The sequence below is a fragment of the Colobus angolensis genome, unplaced genomic scaffold (genome assembly GCF_000951035.1).
Source record: "Colobus angolensis palliatus isolate OR3802 unplaced genomic scaffold, Cang.pa_1.0 Scaffold90, whole genome shotgun sequence".
NCBI lineage: Eukaryota > Metazoa > Chordata > Mammalia > Primates > Cercopithecidae > Colobus > Colobus angolensis.
In genome coordinates, this window is record NW_012122932.1 from 105,052 (window position 1) to 128,618 (window position 23,567).

Below are 23,567 nucleotides of genomic sequence, written 5' to 3' on the forward strand. Positions count from 1 at the left end.
GTCTTGGCTTCATGGACCACTGAACTGAGAGGGAAGAAGTTCAACTTTCCAGGGCTTGTGGTCTCCAACAAGGGTCATGCTAGGCTTTCTCCTTTGGTATCACAAAATTAAACTGCAAGTAAGTGTAAATATGCACACACACAAACATGTAAATCTTAAAAGATGGAGATTAATTAAGAAGTAAACTACTTGAAATCAAGATGTAACTTTTTGACAATTGAGGACAAGCCCGGCCCCTTCAGATCTTCTCTTCAAGGTCATTTTCCCCAAGGGCCTGGGAGTATTTACAGTCACTTCATTCCTCACACAACAGCCTATCAGGTTGTGGCACCTTTGCCTCACGGGCAATTTTGAGGAGGACCACATACACGAAAGTGGAGAGAATAATCAACTCTACAGAATAATGAAAAGCAGAGAATGTATTGAACTGCCTTCAACCCATGACTAAAGTTTCAACAGTTATTACCATTTTGCCAATTTGATTTCATCTCACCTGTCACCTTTATTTCTGATGTATTTCAAAGATACTCCTGGAGCTTTCATAATTCACCTTTAAAAAGCTCTGGGTCTGGTACAGTGGCTCATGCCTATAATCCCAGTACTTTGGGAGGCTGAAGAGGGAGCTCAGGCATTTGAGACCAGCCTGAGCAATATAGCAAGACCCCATCTCTACAAAACAAAAATAAAAATTAGCTGGGCATGGCGGCATGTGCCTGTAGTCCTGGCTACTTTGGAGGCCGAGGCAGGAGGATCTCTTGAGCGCAGGAGTTTGAGGCTTCAGTGAGCCATGATTGCACTGCTGCACTCCAGCCCGGGCAACAGAGCAAGACTTGTCTCAAATAAATAAATAAATAAATGTCTGTTATCTTTAGAGTTGGGAAGAAAGGTAAAACTCATCTTCTTCATTTGCAGTTGAAGAAACAGGCCCAGAGAGGTTCAGTGCCTCACTCAAGGACACAGTGTATAAGTTGTGAATCACGTTCAGGGACCACCTCCAGCCCCCAGGCCAGCTGGTCGCATTAGGAGAAGCTCCACGTCATTAGTCATTCCTCCTTCAGCTCCAAAAACCTCTCAGAGGAGAAAGCCGGGGTAGAGCAACCAGAACTTTGCTTTTCCTCTAAGCCAGGGGAGAAGTAGTGGTGGGAGGGCTGTTTGACTCATTTTTTCTCACTCTGCATGGTGTATTTGGCTCAGTTTCTCAAACCATATGGAAAAAGACTCACCCACCACGTGCCACACCTATTGGAAAAGCTCATTCTGGAAAGGGGGATAATGAAAGAGGGCAGAATTGCCTCCCAGGCCGAATGAGATGGCGCTTTTCCTCATCCTTCAGGCTCCCACGTACCCCTTGCCCTTCTCCACAGGTGCCCTGTGCCCTGGTGGAGAAGAGATGGTGACGGAAATGTTTTGTTTCCCTGGGGAGTTCAGTCCTATCCCATTGAACAGCTCTGGGCATTGGCATCTAGCCCATTTCAAAAACAATCCCAGGCTATTTATTGAGAACCAGCTTATGTTTGGAGCCAGGGATATGGCTCTAGACATATCTTGGATTACCTCCTAGGACAGGGAAATGAGATCACCCCAAAGAAATCTCAGGGAAATGTTTGGAAGGAAAAAGGAAGATATGCCAATGGCAGCCCTGAAAAGGCACTGCTGACTATAAGCAGCTCTTTCTCTGCCCATGTGGTATAAACTCCTGCTTCCTTCCCTTTTCCCTGCTGCAGAACCCCTGGAACTGATGGAGGAGGGACCAAGAGATAAAGGCTGGCATATTCTGAGTGTCTGATTAATATTTGCTCGAAGGAGGAAGGAAGGGATGTCATACCCACAGACTCAAAGTGGCAGGAGTTAGGTAAAGAAGAAAAATTGAGCCTATGATGTCTTAGCGTTCTACCAAAGACTGGAAGAAGAGAGGCCAAAGCAAAAGCCTGAGGGGAGAGAAAGAGAGAGACACTTGCTAATATAGTCCAGGAATGAGAAAACAGTAAAATATTTTTCTTTTTTTAAAATTTTTTCCATAAGTTACTGGGGTACAGGTGGTGTTTGGTTACATGAGTAAGTTCTTTAGTGATGATTTGTGAGATTTTGGTGCACCCATCACCCAAGCAATATATACTGCACCTTATTTGAGGTATTTAATCCCTCGCACCCTTCCCCGAAGCCCCCAAAGTCTATTGTATCATTCTTATGCCTTAGCGTCCTCATAGCTTAGCTCCCACATATCAGTGAGAACATACAATGGAGAAAACACTAAAATAGAGAAACACATAACAAAAGTCACACAACGTAATAGAATTTCAAATATAAATAAGCAGCTAATAAAGAGAATCTTCCCTACTTTGGGTTCCTTTCCATCCCTCGAGTCTCTGACCTCCCTTGAGGTCATAACATAATTCTTTTCCTTCATAGCATTTACTCCAGCTTGTAATTATATATTTATTTGTGTGTTTATAAGTCTGATCTTTGTTTCCCCAACTAGACTGTAAGCTCCATGAAGGGTCTTGAACATACCTGGCATGATTGGCACTCAAAAATGTTTGTTGAAAGCAAAAAAGGAATGAATGACAAGTAGAGCTGGGAAGTCAGACCAGAAGCTATCAGAGCAGGCCTATTACCCCCTCTCCTAAGCATCCTTATTTATCGAGCACATATTATTTTCCAGGCATTCCACTAAGTGCTCTACATTGTTTATCACATTAATCGTCTCCAAAACCATGAGGAAGTGTGCTCAGGGGTCCCAAGACCACCTTCACTTTCAGTTATTCACTAGAAGGGCTCACAGAAATCAGCAAAGCCATTATATGCAAACCAACATCCCATGTGATTCTAACATATGTGTTTCTAACTATTGCATCCTAGTACCTCTCCTGAAGTAAAATTTTCTATGTAAAAAAAACAAAAACAAAAAACTCATAGTTATGGTTTATTCCAGTTAAAGAATATAAGTTAAAGTCAGCAATGGAAAAAGGCACATTAGGGCAGAGTCCAGGAGCTTCCTTAAAGCTTCCAGTTGTCTTCTCCCTGTGGAGTCATGCAGACAACATTTCTTTTTACCAGAGACTTGCTGTTCAGGATTTTACTGGAGATTTCATTGTTTGATGACATTTACCATCTCAGACCACCCACGTGGCTGCCCTCAGTCTCCAGCCCCTCCAGAGGTCGAGCTTCTGTTTGGCCCAAAGCCCCCCACCATAAATCACATTGTTAGCTTAGGCTATCTCATGTGACCCAAGGCCTCCAGGTAGACAAAGTCTCTCTGATCAGCCAAAATGTTCTAAGAACTTAGAGGTTATCTCCCAGGCAAGAGCCAAAACTTTTGTCAGAATATACAGGGTTTGGATAACCCAGACTCGCTGAGTTTGCTGCACAGGGAAATAATAGTATTAGCCCCAATTTTTGGATGATCCAAACTAAGGATCAGGGATGCTAAATGATTTGGCCAAATTTACAAAAGCCAGAATGCAAACCAACATCCCATGTGATTCTAACATATGTGTTTCTAACTATTGCATCCTAGTACCTCTCCTGAAGTAAAATTTTCTATGTAAAAAAAACAAAAACAAAAAACTCATGCAGAGTGTCTTCTAAAGCTGGTCTCAAATCTGAATGTCGGATTTAGGGATTTCCACTTGGTAAGATCACCGTGAGCTTTCTGCTGATCTCAACCACCCCAGCAGTGGATCATGTGGGATCTGCCAAGGCCAGGTGGATCTGATCCTCCTGTTGGGTGAGCACTGGGGTTTGTGTAGTGTCTCCCTCCTCACCAGAGGAAAGAAAACATACACAAGGGCTAACCACCACTTTCTAGTTACTAATTACTCCATTTCCCCCAACAAATCGGCTCCAAAAAGATTATCACTATGAGTGAGGGAGGAAGGGTGGCTTTGTTGGTTAAGCAGCAACTACAAAGTTAGGGTACAGTATAATTTTTGACCCGTTACCTCATCCGTAGAGTGAACTCACAGGGAAGTTACATTTCCCTTGCCCAGCATTCCCAAGACACGTGGGCTCTTCCTGCAAAGTGCCCCAGATGCAATTATGCAAATCACATTCACAAAATAAAACTTCTGAAAAGTGAGTCAGCAAAGAAACCTGTGTGACTTTGCTGATTCAGTGACGCCTAACTTTATTTGAGTATGTAACCTTTGTGTGTGTGTGTGTGTGTGTGTGTGTATAACACCAAATCATTAAAATTGGGGGATGTTTAGAAAATGTGATGAAAATAATCCTTCTTTTCCCTAGCTCATCCAATAGATCTCCACTTGAGTAATTATTATCAGCCATATGTATGAACCTTGCATGCATTCTATGTATCTGAGAACAGTAATTCTTGAAGGTTTTCAGAGTAATTCACTCATTCATTCATTCACCAAGCATTTCTTAAACACCTACTTGTGTACAGTGTTCAAAGATAGAGAGGCAGAGATGCTTCAGACACAAATCCTGAATTCTCCAGCAGCAGAGAACTTAACCTGGGAAATGATAGATAACTTGGGTCAAAGGCCAGGATGGTTTTGTTTGAGCTCCATTCTCCAGTAATGGGCAATCTCATGACCAACTCAGGGAAGTAAACCATTGATAAGCCATTAGCTCAGCATATTGATGTTGGTCCCACCTGATGTGAGGAGTAGACAGAACCAGGCCAACCTTCCTAAATTGGTGGGAAGCATTTCCAGGGTGTGTCAAAGAGCTCGTTACACAGTAGCAGGTTGAGTTCTCATCTCAGCTCTGCTTTTTCCCTTGTATGTGTCACTGTGGTGATTCTGCTCTCCTTGTGTTCCTTTTCTCTTATCCTGTTATCAGCCTATACCTCCCTTTATTTTTAAAATTGGAAATAAAGTCAGGATTCACTGGCAGCTGAACCTCCTGCTGTTTCTGAATTTTGCTATTTGGATATTACATTATTATGAAGTTTGTTGTTTCTGTGTTTCAAATATGTACTAGTTAGGACTGGTCCAGTTTCAAGTGTCAAAAAATAACTCCAAGTAGTTTAAGTAATCAACAGTAAATTGGGGATGTAGACAATTGGAGAGCTCATCTAACTGAATAACCTTCAGGCACCATTTAATCTAGGAGTTCAAATTTTATTGTCAGGGCTCTAGCTATCTAGTTACCTATCTAGCTTGCTATATCTAGTACTGTTGCCTTCTACAGCTTCTTTCAGGACAGTATGTCTACTGGTTGGGAAATATCACCAATATTATAGCCAACGTTGAACTACACCATATTGCACTGGTGGCCCAAGGTCCACAACCTGAAGGCTCATAATTCAAAAGCAATAGAGATTATTTCTCAGTATCTATATATCAAATCTCAGAGAAAAATATTAATTATCCCTTACTGAGGTACATGCCTCATCACTGTGCTGAGGGTTTGGGATATTCTAACGGGCCAGCCTGGCCCACGTACCCTTGTGTGTATGATGTGGCCAGGGTGAATAACCTGCCCATCAGAAGGTAAAGAGAGAACAGGTGGTTCCTTACAGAAGGGGATGCTTGGCAAAGCAATAACATAATTTTATTACTAAAGTGTCTGCAAGCTCTTGTCTCTGAAGTCTATGCATTATCTTTCTATCAAAATCATGCCTCTTGTGGCTTCCAGACTTTACCGAGGAGACAAATGAATAGGCGATTACAGGAGCATAGAGTCTTCAGCTTTTTTAATATCAGAAAAGGAAAGCTTTTTAGGTATACATAAGGAAAGAGTTTGGTGATAACCTGACTGTGAGATCTCCACACAAACTTTATCCCTGTGCCTTCTCGCCCCTGCATCTATAGAGACAGAAAACAATGATGGGTAAGAAAAGCTATTGCCAACAATACAACAGGTGAGAGCTGATGTGGAACTTGGAATCTTTTTCCCTTGAGAGAGCAGTGGGGGACTGGATAGAATTAACCAGCTGAGTCTCTTCAGGTGCTTAACTTTTATGTGAGAGCTCTAGAGTTCAATAATTCATGCTATTACAGCCAGCAGCAAGCAAATTGCATTCACATTCGATTCAGATTTTGATTACAAAACAGAGCCCCAAATGAGTTTTATGATGGAAAAACATGCTAGGTGACTTCAGCTGGATGGCAGATGATGAGAATGGTTAAAAGCACCCAGGCTTTCAGGTCAAATGTGCCTCATCCAATCTTGGATCTGCCATACACTGACTGCGTGACCTTGTTTGGTGACATTTCCCATCTCAGAACTTCTGTTTCCTCGTCATGAAATAGGGTAATACCACCTACTTCATAGGGTTTTGAGAGCATATGAATGAAATAATACATGGAAAGTGCAGTAGTGCAATAATGTAAGAAAAATGTCTGTGGCCTGGCAGAACCCCAATAAATGTTAATTTCCTTTCCTCTTCAGAGTCATTCACTCTCTCCCTCTCTCTTCCCCTCGCTCCATGCCTTCCTGCTTCCCTCTGCCCTGCTTTGCACTATGGAAACCAATGTTTTCTGTGAGTATGAACATAGAAATGAGACTACCAGAGGAGGGATTATCCAAAATGGAGAGAAAGAAGAAAGAGGGTCTTCTTGCTAAAAATAGAATCTATATATAATTCATTCCCACAATATTTACTTTTGTTGAGGGGAGATGGAGAAAAGATGAAAATAGGCAATTAGTACTATTTCAGGGTTTCAAGGGTTAGGCATCTTCAAAGCAATTTGAGCATTTTGTGCAATTTTAGTTTAATATACTCTCTCAGTAAGTCATTAAAATATGCAAGCTACTTGCACAGCAAATATCTTTCAGAAAAAAGAAAAGAAAGAAAGAAAGCTAGCAATTTACAAAGCCTATGTCAAAACTCCATTCATTGCCCCCATTTGAGTTAGAATAAGATATAGCTTAGACCTTCAGTAGCATCAAACTTGGTGAGGGAGCTTGATAAAAATGCAGCTACTTGAATCCCACTCCAAGAGATTCTGATCAAATCAGTCAGGGGTGGGATCAAGGCATTTGCATTTTTAACACCTCCCAGATTCTCATACAGGGAAACCACAGATTATATTTTAAGAAACAGGCCTGGCGCAATGCCTCATGCCTAGAATCCTAGCACTTTGGGAGGCTGAGGAGGGTGGATCACTTGAGCTTAGGAGTTTGAGACCAGCCTGAACAACATGGTGAAACCCCATCTCTGCAAAAAATACAAAAAAATTAGCCAGGCATGGTGGTGCACACCTGTAGTCATAGCTACTTGTGGGGCTGAGGCAGGAAGATCACTTAACCTGGGAGGTGGAGGCTACAGAGGCAAAGACCATGACACTGCACTCCAGCCTGTGTGACAAAGTGAGACCCTGTCCCAAAAAAAGAAAAAGAATTGCAGGCTTGGCTTGGGGATACTGAGTTCAAATCCTAAATTTATTATTTTCTAGCTTGTGAACTTGGGCAACTCTTACATGTTTTGTATTAGTCTGTTTTCATGCTGCTGATAAAGACATACCCAAGACTGGGCAATTTACAAAAGAAAAAGGTTTAATTGGACTTACAGTTCCATGTGGCTGGTGAAGCCTCACAATCATGGCAGAAGGCAAGGAGGAGCAAGTCATGTGTTACATGGATGACAGCAGGCAGAGACAGCTTGTGCAGGGGAACTCCTCTTTTTAAAACCATCAGATCTCATGAGACTTACTCACTATCATAAGAACAGCACGGGAAAGACTTGCCCCCATGATTCAGTTACCTCCCACTGGGTCCCTCCCATAATATGTGGGAATTCAAGATGAGATCTGGGAGGGGACACAGCCAAATCATATCATTCCGCCCCTGGTCACTCCCATATCTCACGGCCTCACATTTCACAACCAATCATGTTTTTACAACAGTCCCCCAAAGTCTTAACTCATTTCAGCATTAACTCAAAAGTCCATAGTTCAAAGTCTCATCCAAGATAAGGCAAGTCCCTTTCACCTATGAGCCTGTAAAATCAAAAGCAGGTTAGTAACTTCCTAGATACAGTGGGGATACAGGCATTGGGTGAATACAGTCATTTCAAATGGGAGAAATTAGCCAGAACAAAGGAGCTACAGGCCCCATGCAAGTCCGAAATCAAGCGGGGCAGTCAAATCTTAAAGCTTCCAAAATTATCTCCTTTGACTCTATGTCTCACATCCAGATCACACTAATGCAAGAGGTAGGTTCCCATGGTCTTCGGCAGCTTGGGTACAGCCCTTCTCCCAGCTGCTTTTCACAGGCTGGTGTTGAGTGTCTGCAGCTTTTCCAGGCACACAGTACAAGCTGTCAGTGGATCTACCATTCTAGGGTCTGGAGGACAGTGGCCATCTTTTCACAGCTCCACTAGGCAGTGTCCCAGTAGGGACTCTGTGTGGGGGCTCTGACCCTACATTTTCCTTCTGCACTGCCCTAGCAGAGGTTCTCCATGAGAGCCCCACTCCTGCAGCAAAATTCTTCCTGGGCATCCAGGCGTTTCCATACATCTTCTGAAATCTAGGCGGAGGTTCCCAAACCTCAGTTCTTGACTTCTGTGTACTTGTAGGCTCAACACCAAGTGGAAGCTGCCAAGGCTTGAGGCTTGCACCCTCTGAAGCCATAGCCCGAGCTCCATATTGGCCCCTTTCAGTCACAGCTGGAGCAGCTGGGACACAGGGCACCAAGTCCCTTGGCTGAACATAGCAGGGGAACCCTGGGCCCGGCACATGAAACCACTTTTTCCTCCTAGGCCTCCAGGCCTGTGATGGGAGGGGCTGCCATGAAGACCTCTGACATGCCCTGGAGACATTTTCCCCATCATCTTGGGAATTAACACTCAGCTCATTACTTATTAAAATATCTGCAGCCTGCAGTGGACTTGAATTTCTCCTCAGAAAATGAGATTTTCTTTTCTATCACATTGTCAGACTGCAATTTTCCAAACTTTTATGCTCAGCTTCCCTTATAAAACTGAATGCCTTTAACAGCACCCAAGTCACCTCTTGAATGCTTTGCTGCTTAGAAATTTCTTCCACCAGATACCCTAAATCATCTCTCTCAAGTTCAAAGTTCCACAGATCTCTAGGGCAGGTGCAAAATGCTGCCAGTCTCTTTGCTAAAACATAACAAGAGTCACATTTGCTCCAGTTTCCAACAAATTTCTCATCTTCATCTGAGATCACCTCAGCCTGGACCTTATTGTTCGTATCACTATCAGCATGTTTGTCAAAGTCATTCAACAAGTCTCTACGAAGTTCCAAACTTTCCCACATTTTCCTGTCTTCTTCTGAGCCCTCCAAATTTTTCCAACCTCTGCCTGATAACCAGTTCCAAAGTTGCTTCCATATTTTCAGGTATCTTTTCAGCAACACCCCACTTTACTGGTACCGATTTACTATATTAGTCCATTTTCATGTTACTGATAAAGACATGCCTGAGACTGGGAAGAAAAGGAGGTTTAATTGGACTTACAGTTCCACATAAATGGGGAGGCCTCAGAATCGTGGCAGGAGGTGAAAGGCAATTCTTACATGGCAGCAGACAAAGAAAATGAGGAAGAAACAAAAGCAGAAACCCTTGATAAACCCATCAGATCTCATGGGACTTATTCACAATCATGAGAACAGCACAGGAAAGACTTGCCCCTATGATTCAATTATCTCCCACCAGGCCCCTTCCAAACATGTGGGAATTCAAGATGAGATTTGGATGGGGACACAGCCAAACCATATCATTCTCTGATCCCCAGTTTTTTAATCTAAAAACTGACATTTGAAATAATACACACCTCAAAAGTTGTTGTGAGAATTAGAGAGTGCTTAGCAAAGAGAATTAGAGCACTTAGCAAAGAATCTCGCACAAGAAAGAAGCACTCAGTAAAGGTTAGCTATTGATATTATCATCATGCAAATCCAAAGGGGCTTAGATATTTTATTTATCTTTTCATTCTTCCTTTCTTTCCTTTTCTCTTTTCTGTTTTTTTTTTGTAAATAATAATAATAATAATAAAGCCTCACAATTCATTCAGCAAGGTGGAAGTTTATTTGGCTCTCAGACAAAAGTCTGGATGTGAAGTAATCCATGATGGGTGTGGCAGCTCTGAAACCCAGGCTTCTTCCCTCCTATTAGGTGTGGCCTTCATCCTCAATATTCAAGATGGCGACTAGAGCTCTAGGGATCATGTCTGCATTCCACATAGCAAGATGGAGGGGAGGAAAAGAAAACTCAGGAAGGACACTTCCTAAAGGTTGCTTACTCCCACACTGGCCTGGACTTAATCACCAGAAAGGCTGAAAATGTGACCAATATTCCAGGTAGTCCTGTACCCAGAAAAAAATGTGATATTGCAATGGAAAACTGAGAGGAAGAAATATGGAGAAACAATTATTGTTCCCTCATGTACCCAACCCTAGGAGTCTAACAGATTTGGGTCATTCCCCAGAAATCCATTCTCATCCAGCTTTTACCTGCTCATTTCTCAGGTAGGGAACACCTTCCCCAAAAAAGGTAGTTGCATAGTTTGCTTATCCTACTCAGCTTGGCTTACTTTCTTTCTAAATTCCTCTTATACCTTTTACCTCTCATCCACCAACTTCATTCACTTTCTAACTGTCCAATTTTAATAAGCAATACAATTATTATAGAAAAGTTAGAGAACACAGCTAAGCATTTAGGAAAAAAAGTGTTTTTTCAACATTCAAAAATCTCACCATTTAGAGATAACCACTTCTAAAATATTGTCCTATAGTCATCTAGCATTTTCCCTAAGTAAAAATATACATGTGTATTTATAACGAAAATCTAGTCTACATAATTGTTCTTAACCTGTTCTGTTACACTTAATGGTGTATTATCAGTAACGCTCAATGTTATTAATTATAAAAAAACATCAATTGTAGTGACTGCAAAGTTTTTCATTGTATGGGTATGGGTATATAATAATTTATTCAACCAATTCCCTGTTTATTCCACAGCATTATGTTAAGCCCCCTAGTACATACATCTTTGCTCATTTGTCCACCAGCTTCCTGGGGATGAGCTGTGTTCCTGTGGTTTTCTCAGTTCTGGGGTCTCCTTACTGTATCCCAGGATCAGCAGAAAAGGACATCTCCACCATTCCATCAGCAAAGTATTGTTAGGTCTTACCTCTACCACTAAGCTGCTTGGAATTCTTTTTTCAAATGAACATTGTGGATTCAGGAGATCCACGAAGACCTAAATTAATGCCTCTCTATACCCCATTGCATGAATAGCAAGACTATGAATAGCAAGACTGCTACAATGAGAGGTGATTACATAATCCCACTGCTTGGAAAAGCACAAAATAAAATACGACACTAGGTGACTGAAGCACTTCCTCTTAATCTGTTAGAACTTGCAGTTTGCCAAGCAGACTTCAAGCAAGACTGCAGTGAGGCCATTTCTATGTGAAAAAAACGATTTCAATTAGTAAAAATGCATTTGACTGAAATAATTATTTAGACAACTGATTTGACAAATGATTATGCTTGAGCTGATTTTTTTTAAAAACTGACGATTGATCTCTGACTAATTGTTTCTTTGTCTCAGCTGAGCTTCCTAATGATCCAAATGCTCATTTTATAAATGAATACAGTTTAAGAAAGATTAAGTAACTTGGCCATGATTACACAAATGGAAAGAAGTGGAGCCAGAATTCAAAATCAGTATTCAGATCCAGAAAGAGTCACTGACTCCCCTCTCATAGATGTAGAGTCAAGTTCACGACCCTGTGCCTTGCATAGTGATTAAGAAAAAGGGTTCTAGCATCAGGTAGTCTGAGTTCATGCCCCACATCTGCCATTTCCCAGCTGTGTCATCTTATGCAAGTTAATAAACCACTCTGTGTCTCTGTCACCCTATCTTATAAATGGGGATAATGAGTGTCTATTTCCAAGGACTACCTAGATTAAATGAGATGGCCCACATACACGCTTAGCACATAGGAAGTGCTCAGCAATTAGTTATTAATATTATGCAGGTGTCGTCTGAAAACCTTGGCTGAAAGGGTCGTAGACATGGTGGTCTACCATGGGTTCATCAGGGTTCAGTTGTACATGTGAAGGTTTGTTACACAGGTAAACTGGTATCTCGGGCATTTGTTGTGTAGATTATTTCATCACCCAGCAATGAATGAGACTCCTGTTGCTCCTCGTTCTCCCCAACATTTACCATTGTCAATGTTTCATATTTTCACCCTGCTAGTAGATAGGAAAACTGACAATCATGCCTGCAGGTCTGATATATGCATCTGTAAGTGTACATGCAGCCAAAGAAGAGGAATCCAAAAAGCAGCTAGTGATACCAGAGCAAGTCCCCATATATACTGCACCACCGCTCCAGTCTAAATATGTTGAAGAGCAGCCTGGTCATTTACAAATGGGCTTTGCTTCCATCTGCACTGCAACTGGTCATTATACTGGCTGGTGCAAGGGTGTTTATGTCTTTGTGAAAAATGGGATAATTGATACAGAAAAGATGCTCATGTCTATCTGAAGAATCCTCAAGATTTTCTTCCAAAAATGGGAGTTATTATGGTTTCAGGACTGGTGGGCTTGGTTTCAGCGAGAAAAGGTTCTAAGTTTAAGAAAATTACTTATCCTCTGGGACTGACCACTTTATAAGCAACTGTTTGCTACCCAGTTCTGTCAGTAATAATTGCTAAGGTAACAGGGGAAAAGGTGTATGCTACAAACCAGCACATTTTTGGAGCAGTTAAATCATTGTGGACAAAAGCAGCAAAAACGAGTTACTCCCTAAACCTAAAGAAAAAAAGCTAAGCTAGGATCCTCTGCCGAAATAGAAGTACCTGCAAAAACAACTCATGTCTTGAAACACGCAGTGCCCTTGCCAACAGAACTCAACTTAGTAGCAAAGATCAAATCAGAATCCAACTCAGGTGCTACACAATTCATGCCTGACCCCAAGTTCATGGATCATGGGTGGTCCCACCCAGAAGATATAGATAAGTACAGCACTGGAAGCTGAAGTAGACTGCATAGAGAGACTACATAGAAAACTACAGATGTGTGAGATTGCAAATAATGATGAAAAAAATCATGTAATGGGTAATTGATACATAGAGTATTACTTAAACCAAGTTTTTCCCTTACCTCTCCAAATGTGCAATTTGATAAATTAAATAAGTGGTTAACACACAAACTGTGAATGCAATGCAAACAATATTAAATGATTGATGAGGAGACATAAGTAGATGTATTAGCTTGAATTCGATAACCTTTAGGGGCATTTATTAAAAAAAAAAAAAGACATGAACTCCAGTGAGACCAAAATCTGAAAATGCATATATGTGTATATAAATACATACATATATATACGTATAAACATATATTTCTATTCCCAAATTAATGTCAGTTAAATTAGAATGGTGTGTGGAAAGATGTGTTTCCCTCCGTGTTGTTGTTTTTTTGCTTTGTTTTGGTTTTTTTGCTGATTTCCTAGAGCTGGAATAAAATATCCATGTTTTATGGGGAAAAAAATATTATGCAGGTATGCCCCAGAGAAAGTGTAGGTTCAGTTCCAGACCACCACAATAAAGCTAATACCATAATAAAACAAGTCAAACAATGTTTTTTATTTCCCAGTGCATATAAAAGTTGTGTTTGGCCAGGCGTGGTAGCTCACACCGATAATCCCAGCACTTTGGAAGGCCAAGGCAGGCAGGTCACGAGGTCAGGAGATGGAGACCATCCTGGCCAACGTGATGAAACCCTGTCTCTACTAAAAATACAAAAATTAGCTGTGTGTGGTGATGCGTGCCTATAATCCCAGCTACTCAGGAGGCTGAGGCAGGAGAATCGCTTGAACCTGGGAGGTGGAGGTTGCAGTGAGCCAAGATCGCGCCACTGGACTCCAGTCTGGTGACAGAGCAAGACTCTGTCTCAAAAAAAAAAAGTTGTGTTTACACTATGCTGTAGTCTATTAAGTGTACAATAGCATTATGCCTAAATAACAATATATCTAACTTAATTTAAAATAAACTAAAAAAAGTTAATGATGTTCTGAGCCTTCAGCAAGTTGTAATCTTCTTTCTGGCAGTGGGTCTTGACTCAATATTGATGGCTTGCCGCTTCACCGTGCATTTTTATGTTATAGAGACAGCTTCTTTTCTTAAACCTCAGACTATCTCTGCCAGCTTCAAACTTTTTTCCTGCAGCTTCCTCATCTCTCTCAGCCTTCACAGAATTAAAGAAAGTTAGGATCTTGATCTGGATTAGGCTTTGGCTTAAGGGTCTGTTGTGGCTGATTTGATCTTCTACACAAACCAGTCAAACTTTCTCCATATCAGCAATAAGGCTGTTTCACTTACTTATCATTTATGTATTCACTGCGGTAGCACTTCTAATTTCCTTCACAAACTTTTCTTTTGCATTCACAACTTGGCTGTTTGTCACAAGAGGCCTAGCTTTTAACCTATCTCAGCTTTAGTCATGCCTTCCTCCCTAAGATTAATCATTTCTAGCTTTTGATTTAAAGTGAGAGATGTGAAACTCTTCCTTTCACTTGAAAATTTGTAGGCAGTTGTAGGGTCATTAATTGGCCTCATTTTAATATCATTATGTCTCAGAGAATAGGGAGGCCCAAGAGGTGGGAGAGAGATGGGAGAATGACCAGCTGGTGCAGCAGTCAGAACACAAACATTTATCGATGAAGTTTGCTGTCTTGTATGGGCACAGTTTGTGGCGCCCCTCCAGACATTACAAGAGCAAAGTCAAAGATCACTGATTACAGATCACCATAGCAGACATAATAATAATGAAAACGTTTAAAATATTTAAAGTTAGTAACAGTTACCAGAATGTGACACAGAGACACAAAGTGAGCACAGGGTGTTGGAAAAATGGCGCTGATAGACCTACTCAACACAGGTTGCCATAAACCTTTGATTTGTAAAAAACTCAATATTTGCAAAGCATGTTAAACCAAAGTACAGTAAAAGGAAGAATGTTTGTATCTTCTGTTCCTCCAGACTCTCAGCTAAGTATATATCTTATTGGTCTGTGCCATTGCAGGTACCTCGAGCAAAGGCCTTATGCAACTACAGAGGGCAAAATCCTGGTGACCTAAGGTTTAATAAGGGAGATGTCATCCTTCTCCGGAGACAGCTTGATGAGAATTGGTACCAGGGGGAAATCAATGGCATCAGCGGGATCTTCCCAGCCAGCTCCGTGGAAGTCATCAAGCAGCTGCCCCAGCCACCCCCGCTCTGCAGGGCCCTCTACAACTTCGACCTGCGAGGCAAGGACAAGAGTGAGAACCAGGATTGCCTGACCTTCCTCAAGGTAGGATTCTGGGTGAATCCTAGAGTCACCTGGGACCACAGAGAGACCACAGCAGAACCAGAGTTGCTTGTTTAATATTTGCTGATTTTTAAAAATTGTATTTTAAATATATTATATTATTATTAACATTTATTATTTTATTCATAAAATATATTTTGTCCATAAATTATATATGTATATATGTGGTGCATCTCTATGTAATATGTGTGTACAATTCAGACTACATGCAAGTGAAATCTCTAGAGAAATCTACAAATAAGTGATAGAAGTCTGTAAGCCTTTTTTATTGTAATTACAGAAGTATTCACTCATTCATTCATTCATTCATTTATCCTGAAACCATTGTAGAAACATTTGAAAATACAGATAAGCAAAATAAGGAAAATATTATACCACAATATAGATACAATCACTGTCAACAGCTTGAATAACACATTTGATTTACTCATTCTATCATTCTATCACTTTTGAGCACTTACTCCTTGCAGGCCCTGGGAATAGGACGTGAATAAGTCAGAGTCTCTGCTGTCCTCACAGAGTAATGGGAAGAACAGATACATGGACAGAAAATTACAAACAATTTGATAACATGCTATGTAAAACTACAGCCTCTACCTCTTTATCACGTACGTGGAAGGGTATTCTTGCGACCAAGTTATGGTTACCTAATTCTATTCATTTACAACATTCTATCTTCTTGTAAACATCACATTCAAAACACTCCAGACACACACAATAACATAATCATGCCTTTCTACATAAATAACCTCTTACAAGACATGTTTTCCAAACATTAATTACCCTAAGATTTCTTGTGCCTCTTTTTCATTAGATGACTCCCCACCATTTGCAAGTAATGACAGTTGTACTAAAGTCTACACTACTTTAACTCTGTATTCAGTATTTGTTATTCCATAAACATTCACGTCTCTCATAGAAACCACAGTTGGAGTTATTTTCATTCTTCACCACTCGTGATAAGTAGATCAAATATAAGTATAAAAAGTGGCACTGCTACAATAGCTTAGGGAAGGTCTTTTGTTTTACAAAATATTTTTATTCCACCACTACCAGAAAGGAGATTTACCTCAGGTTTTCTCAAACTAGACAACCTCTCTGTCCTCCATATTCTGAGATAACGATCTTTATTATTGCTATGGAACCTCAGAGCGAGACTCCTAAGAAAAGTCATTCTGCAGCCCAAACAGCAAAGTGTAGACCTAGACTACAGTTAGAGGAAAGTCAGTTCAATTCCACAAACATTTATTGAGTATTTACTTTGTGCCAGGCATTAGACATACAGCTGGAGGAAGACATAAGGGAGTATCATCGTCTGCGTCTCTCACGCTTTCTGGGAATTTGTAAACTGGGGCACTTACTTCACACACTCGTTCATTTCTTGAGCCCATCCATGTGCCAAGCTGGCCATTGGAGATAAAGTGATGAGTCACTGTTCTTACCTTCACAGAGCTGGCAATCTAGTGGAAGAAACAGATATATAAATGGGAAATTATGACAAAGAAACCAAAAGAGGGGATTTGACCCATTCTGGAAGGCTGTGGAATACACAGACTTCTAGGAAATCTCATGGTCTAAACTCAGCATATCCAAATTAAACTCAAGATCTTCCTTCCCAAAGCTGTTCTTTTCCTAGTGCTTTCTAGCTCGGTAAATTGTGTAATTTATTCCATGTCATGTATTTATTCCTGCATGCATGCATTCAATAAATATTTATTGGCTGACTACTAAAGGGGAGCCACTATGTTAGGTGCTAGGGACAACAAAGATTAACAAAACAGACACAGGCTCTGCATGCATGGAGTTTATGGTCTGATAAGGTAGACAGACATTAAATAAATAATAATCTCTTGGCACGGTGGTTCACGCCTGCATTCCCAGCACTTTGGGAGACCGCGGTGGGCAGATCACTTGAGGTCAGGAGTTTGAGACCAACCTGGCCAACATGGCGAAACCCCGCATCTACTAAAAATACAAAAATTAGTCAGGCGTGGTTGCCCGTGCCTGTAATCCCAGCTACTCAGGAGACTGAGGCAGGAGAATCGCTTGAACCCAGGAGGCAGAAGTTGCAGTGAGCCAAATTCGCACCATTGCACTCCAGCCTGGGCAGCAGAGCGAGACTCCGACTAAAAATTAAAAAAAAAAAAGGAAAGAAGTAATAACCTATAAATGCATAATTACACATATGTAAGAGCAGGGGCCCCCAACTCCTGGACCACTGACCAGTACTGGTCCGTGGCCTGTGAGGAAACGGGCTGCGCAGCAGGAGGTAAGTGGTGGGCAAGTAAGCAAACCTTCATCTGTATTTATAGCTGCTGTGTTTATAGTAATGGGTCGCATTACTGCCTTAACTCCACCTCCTGTCAGATTAGTGGCAGCATTAGATTCTCATAGGAGCGTGAACCCCATTGTGAACCGCGCATTCAAGGGATCTAAATTGTAGCTCCTTGTGAGAATCTAATGCCTGATAATGTGAGCTGGAGCAGTTTTATCTTGAAACCATCCCCTGTTCCCTACCCTCTATTCCCACCTTCTACCCCCCGCATCTGAGGAAAAATTGTCTACCACGAGACCGGTCCCTGGCGCCAAAAAGGTTGGGTACCACTGTGTAAGAGGAAGCTAAGAAAGGGTATAATGCAGTAACAGATTTAAATTTAAATTAATCCTAATTCCTGAGGTGCATGAAACAGAATGTCAGGGAGAGATCAGAAGGTCTTTAGTGGATGAATATACAGGTTGAACTCGAATGTTGTATGGACACAGAAAGGTGTTTCTAAAATGGCATTAAATAAAAATAATCACTGTGTCCCATATGGCTTCATTTGTGTGAGGTACAGGAACAGACAAAATAAATGGATAGTACTAGAAGTCAGAGTGGTGGTTGCCTCTTAACAAGTGGTGGGAAAGGGCACAAAGGAACCTTCTGGGTGCTAGGAGTATTCTATACCTTCATCTGAACAGGGATTTCATGGATATACTCAAATGTAAAATTTCTCAAGATGTGTGCACTTTATTGTATGCATGTGTGTATGTTTTTGGAAAGGTTTTTAAAAAATATGTATGTTTATATATGTGTGTTTTGTCTTGATAGAAAAGAATCTGGAAAAAATGTGTTATTCAAGCTGTTGACAGTGATTGTATCTTTATTGTGATACAATATTTTCCCTGTTTTGCTTACCTGTATTTTCAAATGTTTCTACAAATTTACATATAACCTTTTATAGTGAGTAAGAAAAATCTGAACAAAAACTTGCTTTATGTTTGATGCATTAAAAATTGAATAGGCTCTGAAAAGTCTTCAAAATGAGCATAAAATTCATTTTTCTTTTTGGAAAGCTGAAAGTGCTTCTCCCTATGGCTTCCATCTTTATTTCTCCATCAGATAAATTTAAGTGAAAAGCTTGGACCTACTGGTGATTAAAAATTAGGAACATTTCTAAGTTTTCCTATTGGATTCCATTGATTCTCCAAATTATTTCTACTCCCCTGTGGTCTTGGTGACACAAACACTGCCCTTTATGGAGAAAGTTCATTTTAGCAAAAGACTTCCCAAATAAATCAAGCACAAGGTACAATCCTCACACCTTACACCATCTGAGACTCCAAACTGATCTCTGCTGAGAGCTTTTACTGCCTGAAAATGAGAGTAAATGCTGACCATGAGAATTTCTCTTTCAGGATGATATCATCACTGTGATCAGCCGAGTGGATGAGAACTGGGCAGAAGGCAAGTTAGGAGATAAAGTAGGCATCTTCCCTATCTTGTTTGTAGAGGTACGTGAGTATCAAGTCTACATCTGATTTACAGTTATACAGAAATATGCATGTGCTACAGTGATGCCTGAGAGCAATTGCTATTTGCTATGAGGCTTATTTCAGAACTAACTAAAATCTCTAAAGAAAAGATGCCAGACAATAATACCCAATTCTGGCAAGAGTCTGGGGAAATGAGCCTTTTCCATTCTCCTGATGGGAATGTAAATTAGTGAAATCTGTCACATGCAAACTCAAATAAACTTATACCAAAAATGTTAAAAATGTGGGCCTCCTTTGAGTCAGTAAGTCCATCTGAGAGTTTATTGTAAGTAAATATTTAAATAAGTATGCAAAGATAAATGTACAAAATATTCAAAAATGTTCACCATAACATTAGGTGATGGTATATAATTATGAAAAAAAAAGAAATACTCTAAATAGTCAACAATAAGGACTTCATTTTTTTTTATTGTGGTAATGAAAAAAGTGTCTCTGTATGGATAATAATATATGGAGAATAATATTTAATATCATAAAGTGTTCGATATTATGGAAAGATTTATGATTCATTGTTAAGTTTTTTTAAGTTTAATAGATATAGAGTTTCAGATTTGTTGGATAAAAGAGTTCTAAAGATCTGTTTCATAACAGTGTGAATGTACTTAACACTACTGAACTGTACACTTAAAAATGGTTCAGAAGGTAAATTTTATGTTACGTGTCTTTTATCACAATAAAAAAATAAGTTGGACCATATGGAACTAGCTTTTAAATATATGTGTGTTTATATAAATGGATAAAGGACTAGAGAATGATATGTACTAAAATGTTAACATTTGTGATCACTACATGATGAGATTCTAGATGCTTTTCATTTTCTTCTGCCAACTTGTATTTTCTAAATCTTCTGAAATTAGCATATATTTATTACTTCTGTTTTTTACAGAAAAATCTTCTTTAAAAAAAAAAGAAAACATGCTAGGCTATGTGTATCTCCAGCATAATATAACCTGTCCAGTATGATAACCTCATTAGCCATGAGCCTCAATTTAGCTTGAAGCAAGTCATTACATATTTAAAAGAGAGGTTTCATTGTTTAACTGCATTTATTGGGTGCTTAACATGCATAAAGCATTAAAAATGAGTAGTAGAAAGCTATGAAAGAAGTAAAAGGCGTGCTGTCCACCCTAGGGGCTGGAGTGTTTGAAACAGAACAGCCCACAGTTGAGCAGAAGCAACCAGTTCTTCTAGTCATAAGAGCTAAAGCAGGTTCTGAAATGAATGGTGCACCCAGAGCGTTGCACAGTTTTCAGGGTTCTCTGTACCTCCTCTGCTCCATCAGTGTTGAAGGAAGATATGGAGGAAGGGTCCAGAGAGGCTGGTCTTCTTACTGTCTCTACTAAACTCATTCCTAATTCTCGTTCCTAATGCCTTTTCTCTTGCTGGCGCCCCTTTCAGATACAACACCCAATTATCTTTACCTGTTCAAATTTCCCTTGTTTTATAAGGCTCAGATAGAAACCTACTTTGTCCATAAAATTTCAGCAAGTAGTTAAACCGTCAATGGCCTCTTTCCTCTGAATATCTGATGACTGGTTAGTTGTACTTCACAGGCTAGCCTAACACAGAACAGGCACTCTGTTTAAAAAAAAAAAAAAAAAAAAATAGCTTAGCAAGTGAATGAATGGAAAATAATTCGGAAGGTAGTCAGAGCTCCCAGGGGAAAAAAATTTTTAGAGCAAACTATTCACTGTGACCCTGTCCTAAACATATGTTTAATTATTCAACTAATTTTTCATTGAGTGCCTGCTATGCTAGGACCTGTGCCTAGTTCTAAAGACACAAGACAAACATGGGTCCCTACTCTCAGAGACTATAACGTCAGAAAGTATTCCAGTAATTACAAGTGTGATGAATCATGTAAAGACTGAAGTAGCCAGGTGTAGTGGGTCATGGCTGTAATCCCAACACATTGGGGGCCAAGGCAGGAGGATTGCTTGAGCCCGAGAGATTGAGACCAGCTTGGGCAACATAGTGAGACTCCCCTCTCTACAGAAAATTTAAAAACTAGTCAGGCATGGTGGCCCACACTGGTCCCAGCTGCTCCAGAGGCTGAGGCAGGAGGATCATTTGAGCCCAGGAAGTCGTGGCTACAGTGAGCCGTGATTGTACCACTATACTGTAGACTGGGCAACACAGCAAGACTCTATCTCAAAAAAGGTAAAAAAAAAGACTGAAGTAGAGGAAACTATTAGGGAGTTATGATATGCAATTTACCAGGGCAGAAGGTCAGCAAATGCCACTTATGCCAAGATCTGACAGATAGAGAGCATTTTAAGTAATGGAGGTAGCATGTGCAAAAGTCCTGCAGGATGAGGAAGTGTGGTGTAGCCAGGGGAAAAAGGAAGTACCAGAGCTGGAGCTTAGAGAGTAAAAGAGGAACAAAACGTGAAGCCAGGGAAGTAAATGGAAGACAGATCACAGAGGACGTTGTAAACCATCCCATATAGTCAGGATGGGCTACGTTATGCTGTGGCAATGAACAGCACCAAAGGCTCAGTGGCTGAACAAAGAAAATGTTATTCCTCACCTACATTCCGTGTTCAGTGCAGAGTGATGAGGGGCTCTGCTCATAGTCACTCAGGAACCCAGACTAATATGGCTGGGCCATCTGGTAGCTACATCGTCTGGAACATGCGGGCTTCCTAGTTTCCGCAGTAGGGACACATGAAGAAGAGTGAGTTGTCTCACAAACTAAATGCCTCGTTTCGAAGTGACACTTGTCACTCCCACTCACAGCCCATTAGCCTGAACCAGTCACATAGCCTGATCTGATGTCAAGTCAGCTGAGAAGTATACGGGAACACAAAGGGAACACATGAAACATTGGGTATCATTGCCTCTGCCATTTCATAAGAAGTGTGGATTCAACCCAAAAGCCAACAGAAGCCATTGAAAGGTTTTTTAAGTGACCAGATTTGGGTTTCTTAAAGACTGCCCTGGCTGCAGTAGGAGGAATGATTTGAAGAGGAGGGAGAAAAAAGCAGAAAGTGCAGGTAGGAGGCCCCTGCGTTGCCCAGTCAGATGACTGTGGATTAGACCCATAGGTTCAGGGACTTTTCAGGAGGTAGAATCCACAGGACTCTGGGGTTGACAGAGGCAGGGATAGAGAAGAGAAGTGGTCAAGGACAGCCCCACTTCTTGATTTATGGACATAGGTCAGTGGCAGAGCCATCTGCTGGGTAGGAGCCTTTTCTGAGGAGGAAGTTAGGATGATTCAGAGTCAATGGCTGACTCTCCAAGGACAGAGGTCAGCTGCAATTAGTACCTCGTTGGACCCATATGAGGCGCTTAAATATTTATGGAAATTGTTGCCTGGTCTCCTGCATTATCTTGAGATGCTTCTTCATAATTCTGGGCTGGGTGGGAAGGCACCCATTTCTGAAACCCATTTCCCAAAACTTCTCCATTTAATGATTATTCATTGGGATACACTTTCCGGCCACTTCACCTCTAAAATTAGCGAGTACAAGAACCATCAAGATTATCATTAAACTAGCCAGGGCTTCATTTGTTCTCGTAATTGCTCGGAGGGGAAAAAGATAATCAAGTGGTTGCTCTAATCTGGAAACCTGGTTTTCAAAAATTACCTGAAATCTAAATTGTGCTTTTTAAAGCAGCACTTAAATTTTGACTCCAGTCATTTCATTAAGACTAGCACTTGCTGAGAACTCTTTAAATAAGCTTTGAATTACCAGTGTCATGGAAAGCAGTTGGAAGGAAGGGAGGCTTTCTTATGAGCATGATATATGTGTGTGTGCATGTGTGTGGGTGTGTTTGGCATAAACAGGATTTTTCTTGTTAATGTATCATTTCACTTATTGAATTGCACCTGCATTAAAAGGTGATAAAACAAAGGCTGAGCCTATTCTCATTCTTATGAGGACGCCTCCAACAGAGCCTGCCTGAGTTATATGAACTTTGCTCAGCCCAAGGAGCCTCAACAATATTGTTTCAAATGGGTGGGTGCAAATCTAAGAGACCTGCAATTCTTCCCCAGCAGAGCTATTATTAATCATATTGGCAGAGGACAGGGCAGATGCAGAGTCTCCCGGGGCCCTTTGTCAGTGTTCATGTTAGAAAAGCTGATGGTGGTACTCACCTGGGGACAAAACAATTAGGTGGAAGCAGAAAAAATTAACTTATTTCATTATAGTTATGAATGGCTGTATAAAGAACTTTACTCATTCAATTCAGAGTGCATATTGCCCTTTTACTGGGTGAACAATGGAGGGGTAGGTGCCCTGGGGCCTCTAAGTCATTGTTCCTAGTTCAAGCTGCCATCAGAGCTTGCCTAAACAATTTCAAAAACTTCCTAATTAGTCTCCCTACTTCTGTTCTGGCACTTCTAAATAGCAACCAAAACAAGCTTTTTATTTATATTTGTTTGTTTGTTTGTTTACATACAGCAAAAGTTACTCTTTCTAACGTCCAGTTCTATAAATTTTAATAAATGCATATAATTGCATAACCACACCACAATCAAGACATACA

At 40.6% G+C, this 23,567-nt stretch overlaps 1 protein-coding gene and 1 pseudogene across 2 annotated transcripts in view; both read left to right on the forward strand.

Annotated features, from left to right (window-relative positions):
- The window catches only part of LOC105504278, a 70,011-nt pseudogene extending 57,087 nt beyond the window's left edge, over positions 1-12,924 (forward strand).
- The window catches only part of SH3RF2 (SH3 domain containing ring finger 2), a 159,794-nt gene that overhangs the window by 66,277 nt on the left and 69,950 nt on the right, over positions 1-23,567 (forward strand). For both annotated transcript variants that reach the window (XM_011931469.1, XM_011931470.1), the window contains exons 3-4: positions 14,970-15,239; positions 18,936-19,031. In XM_011931469.1, coding sequence (XP_011786859.1) covers positions 14,970-15,239; positions 18,936-19,031 — 366 coding nt within the window. The remainder of the gene's footprint in view (positions 1-14,969; positions 15,240-18,935; positions 19,032-23,567) is intronic.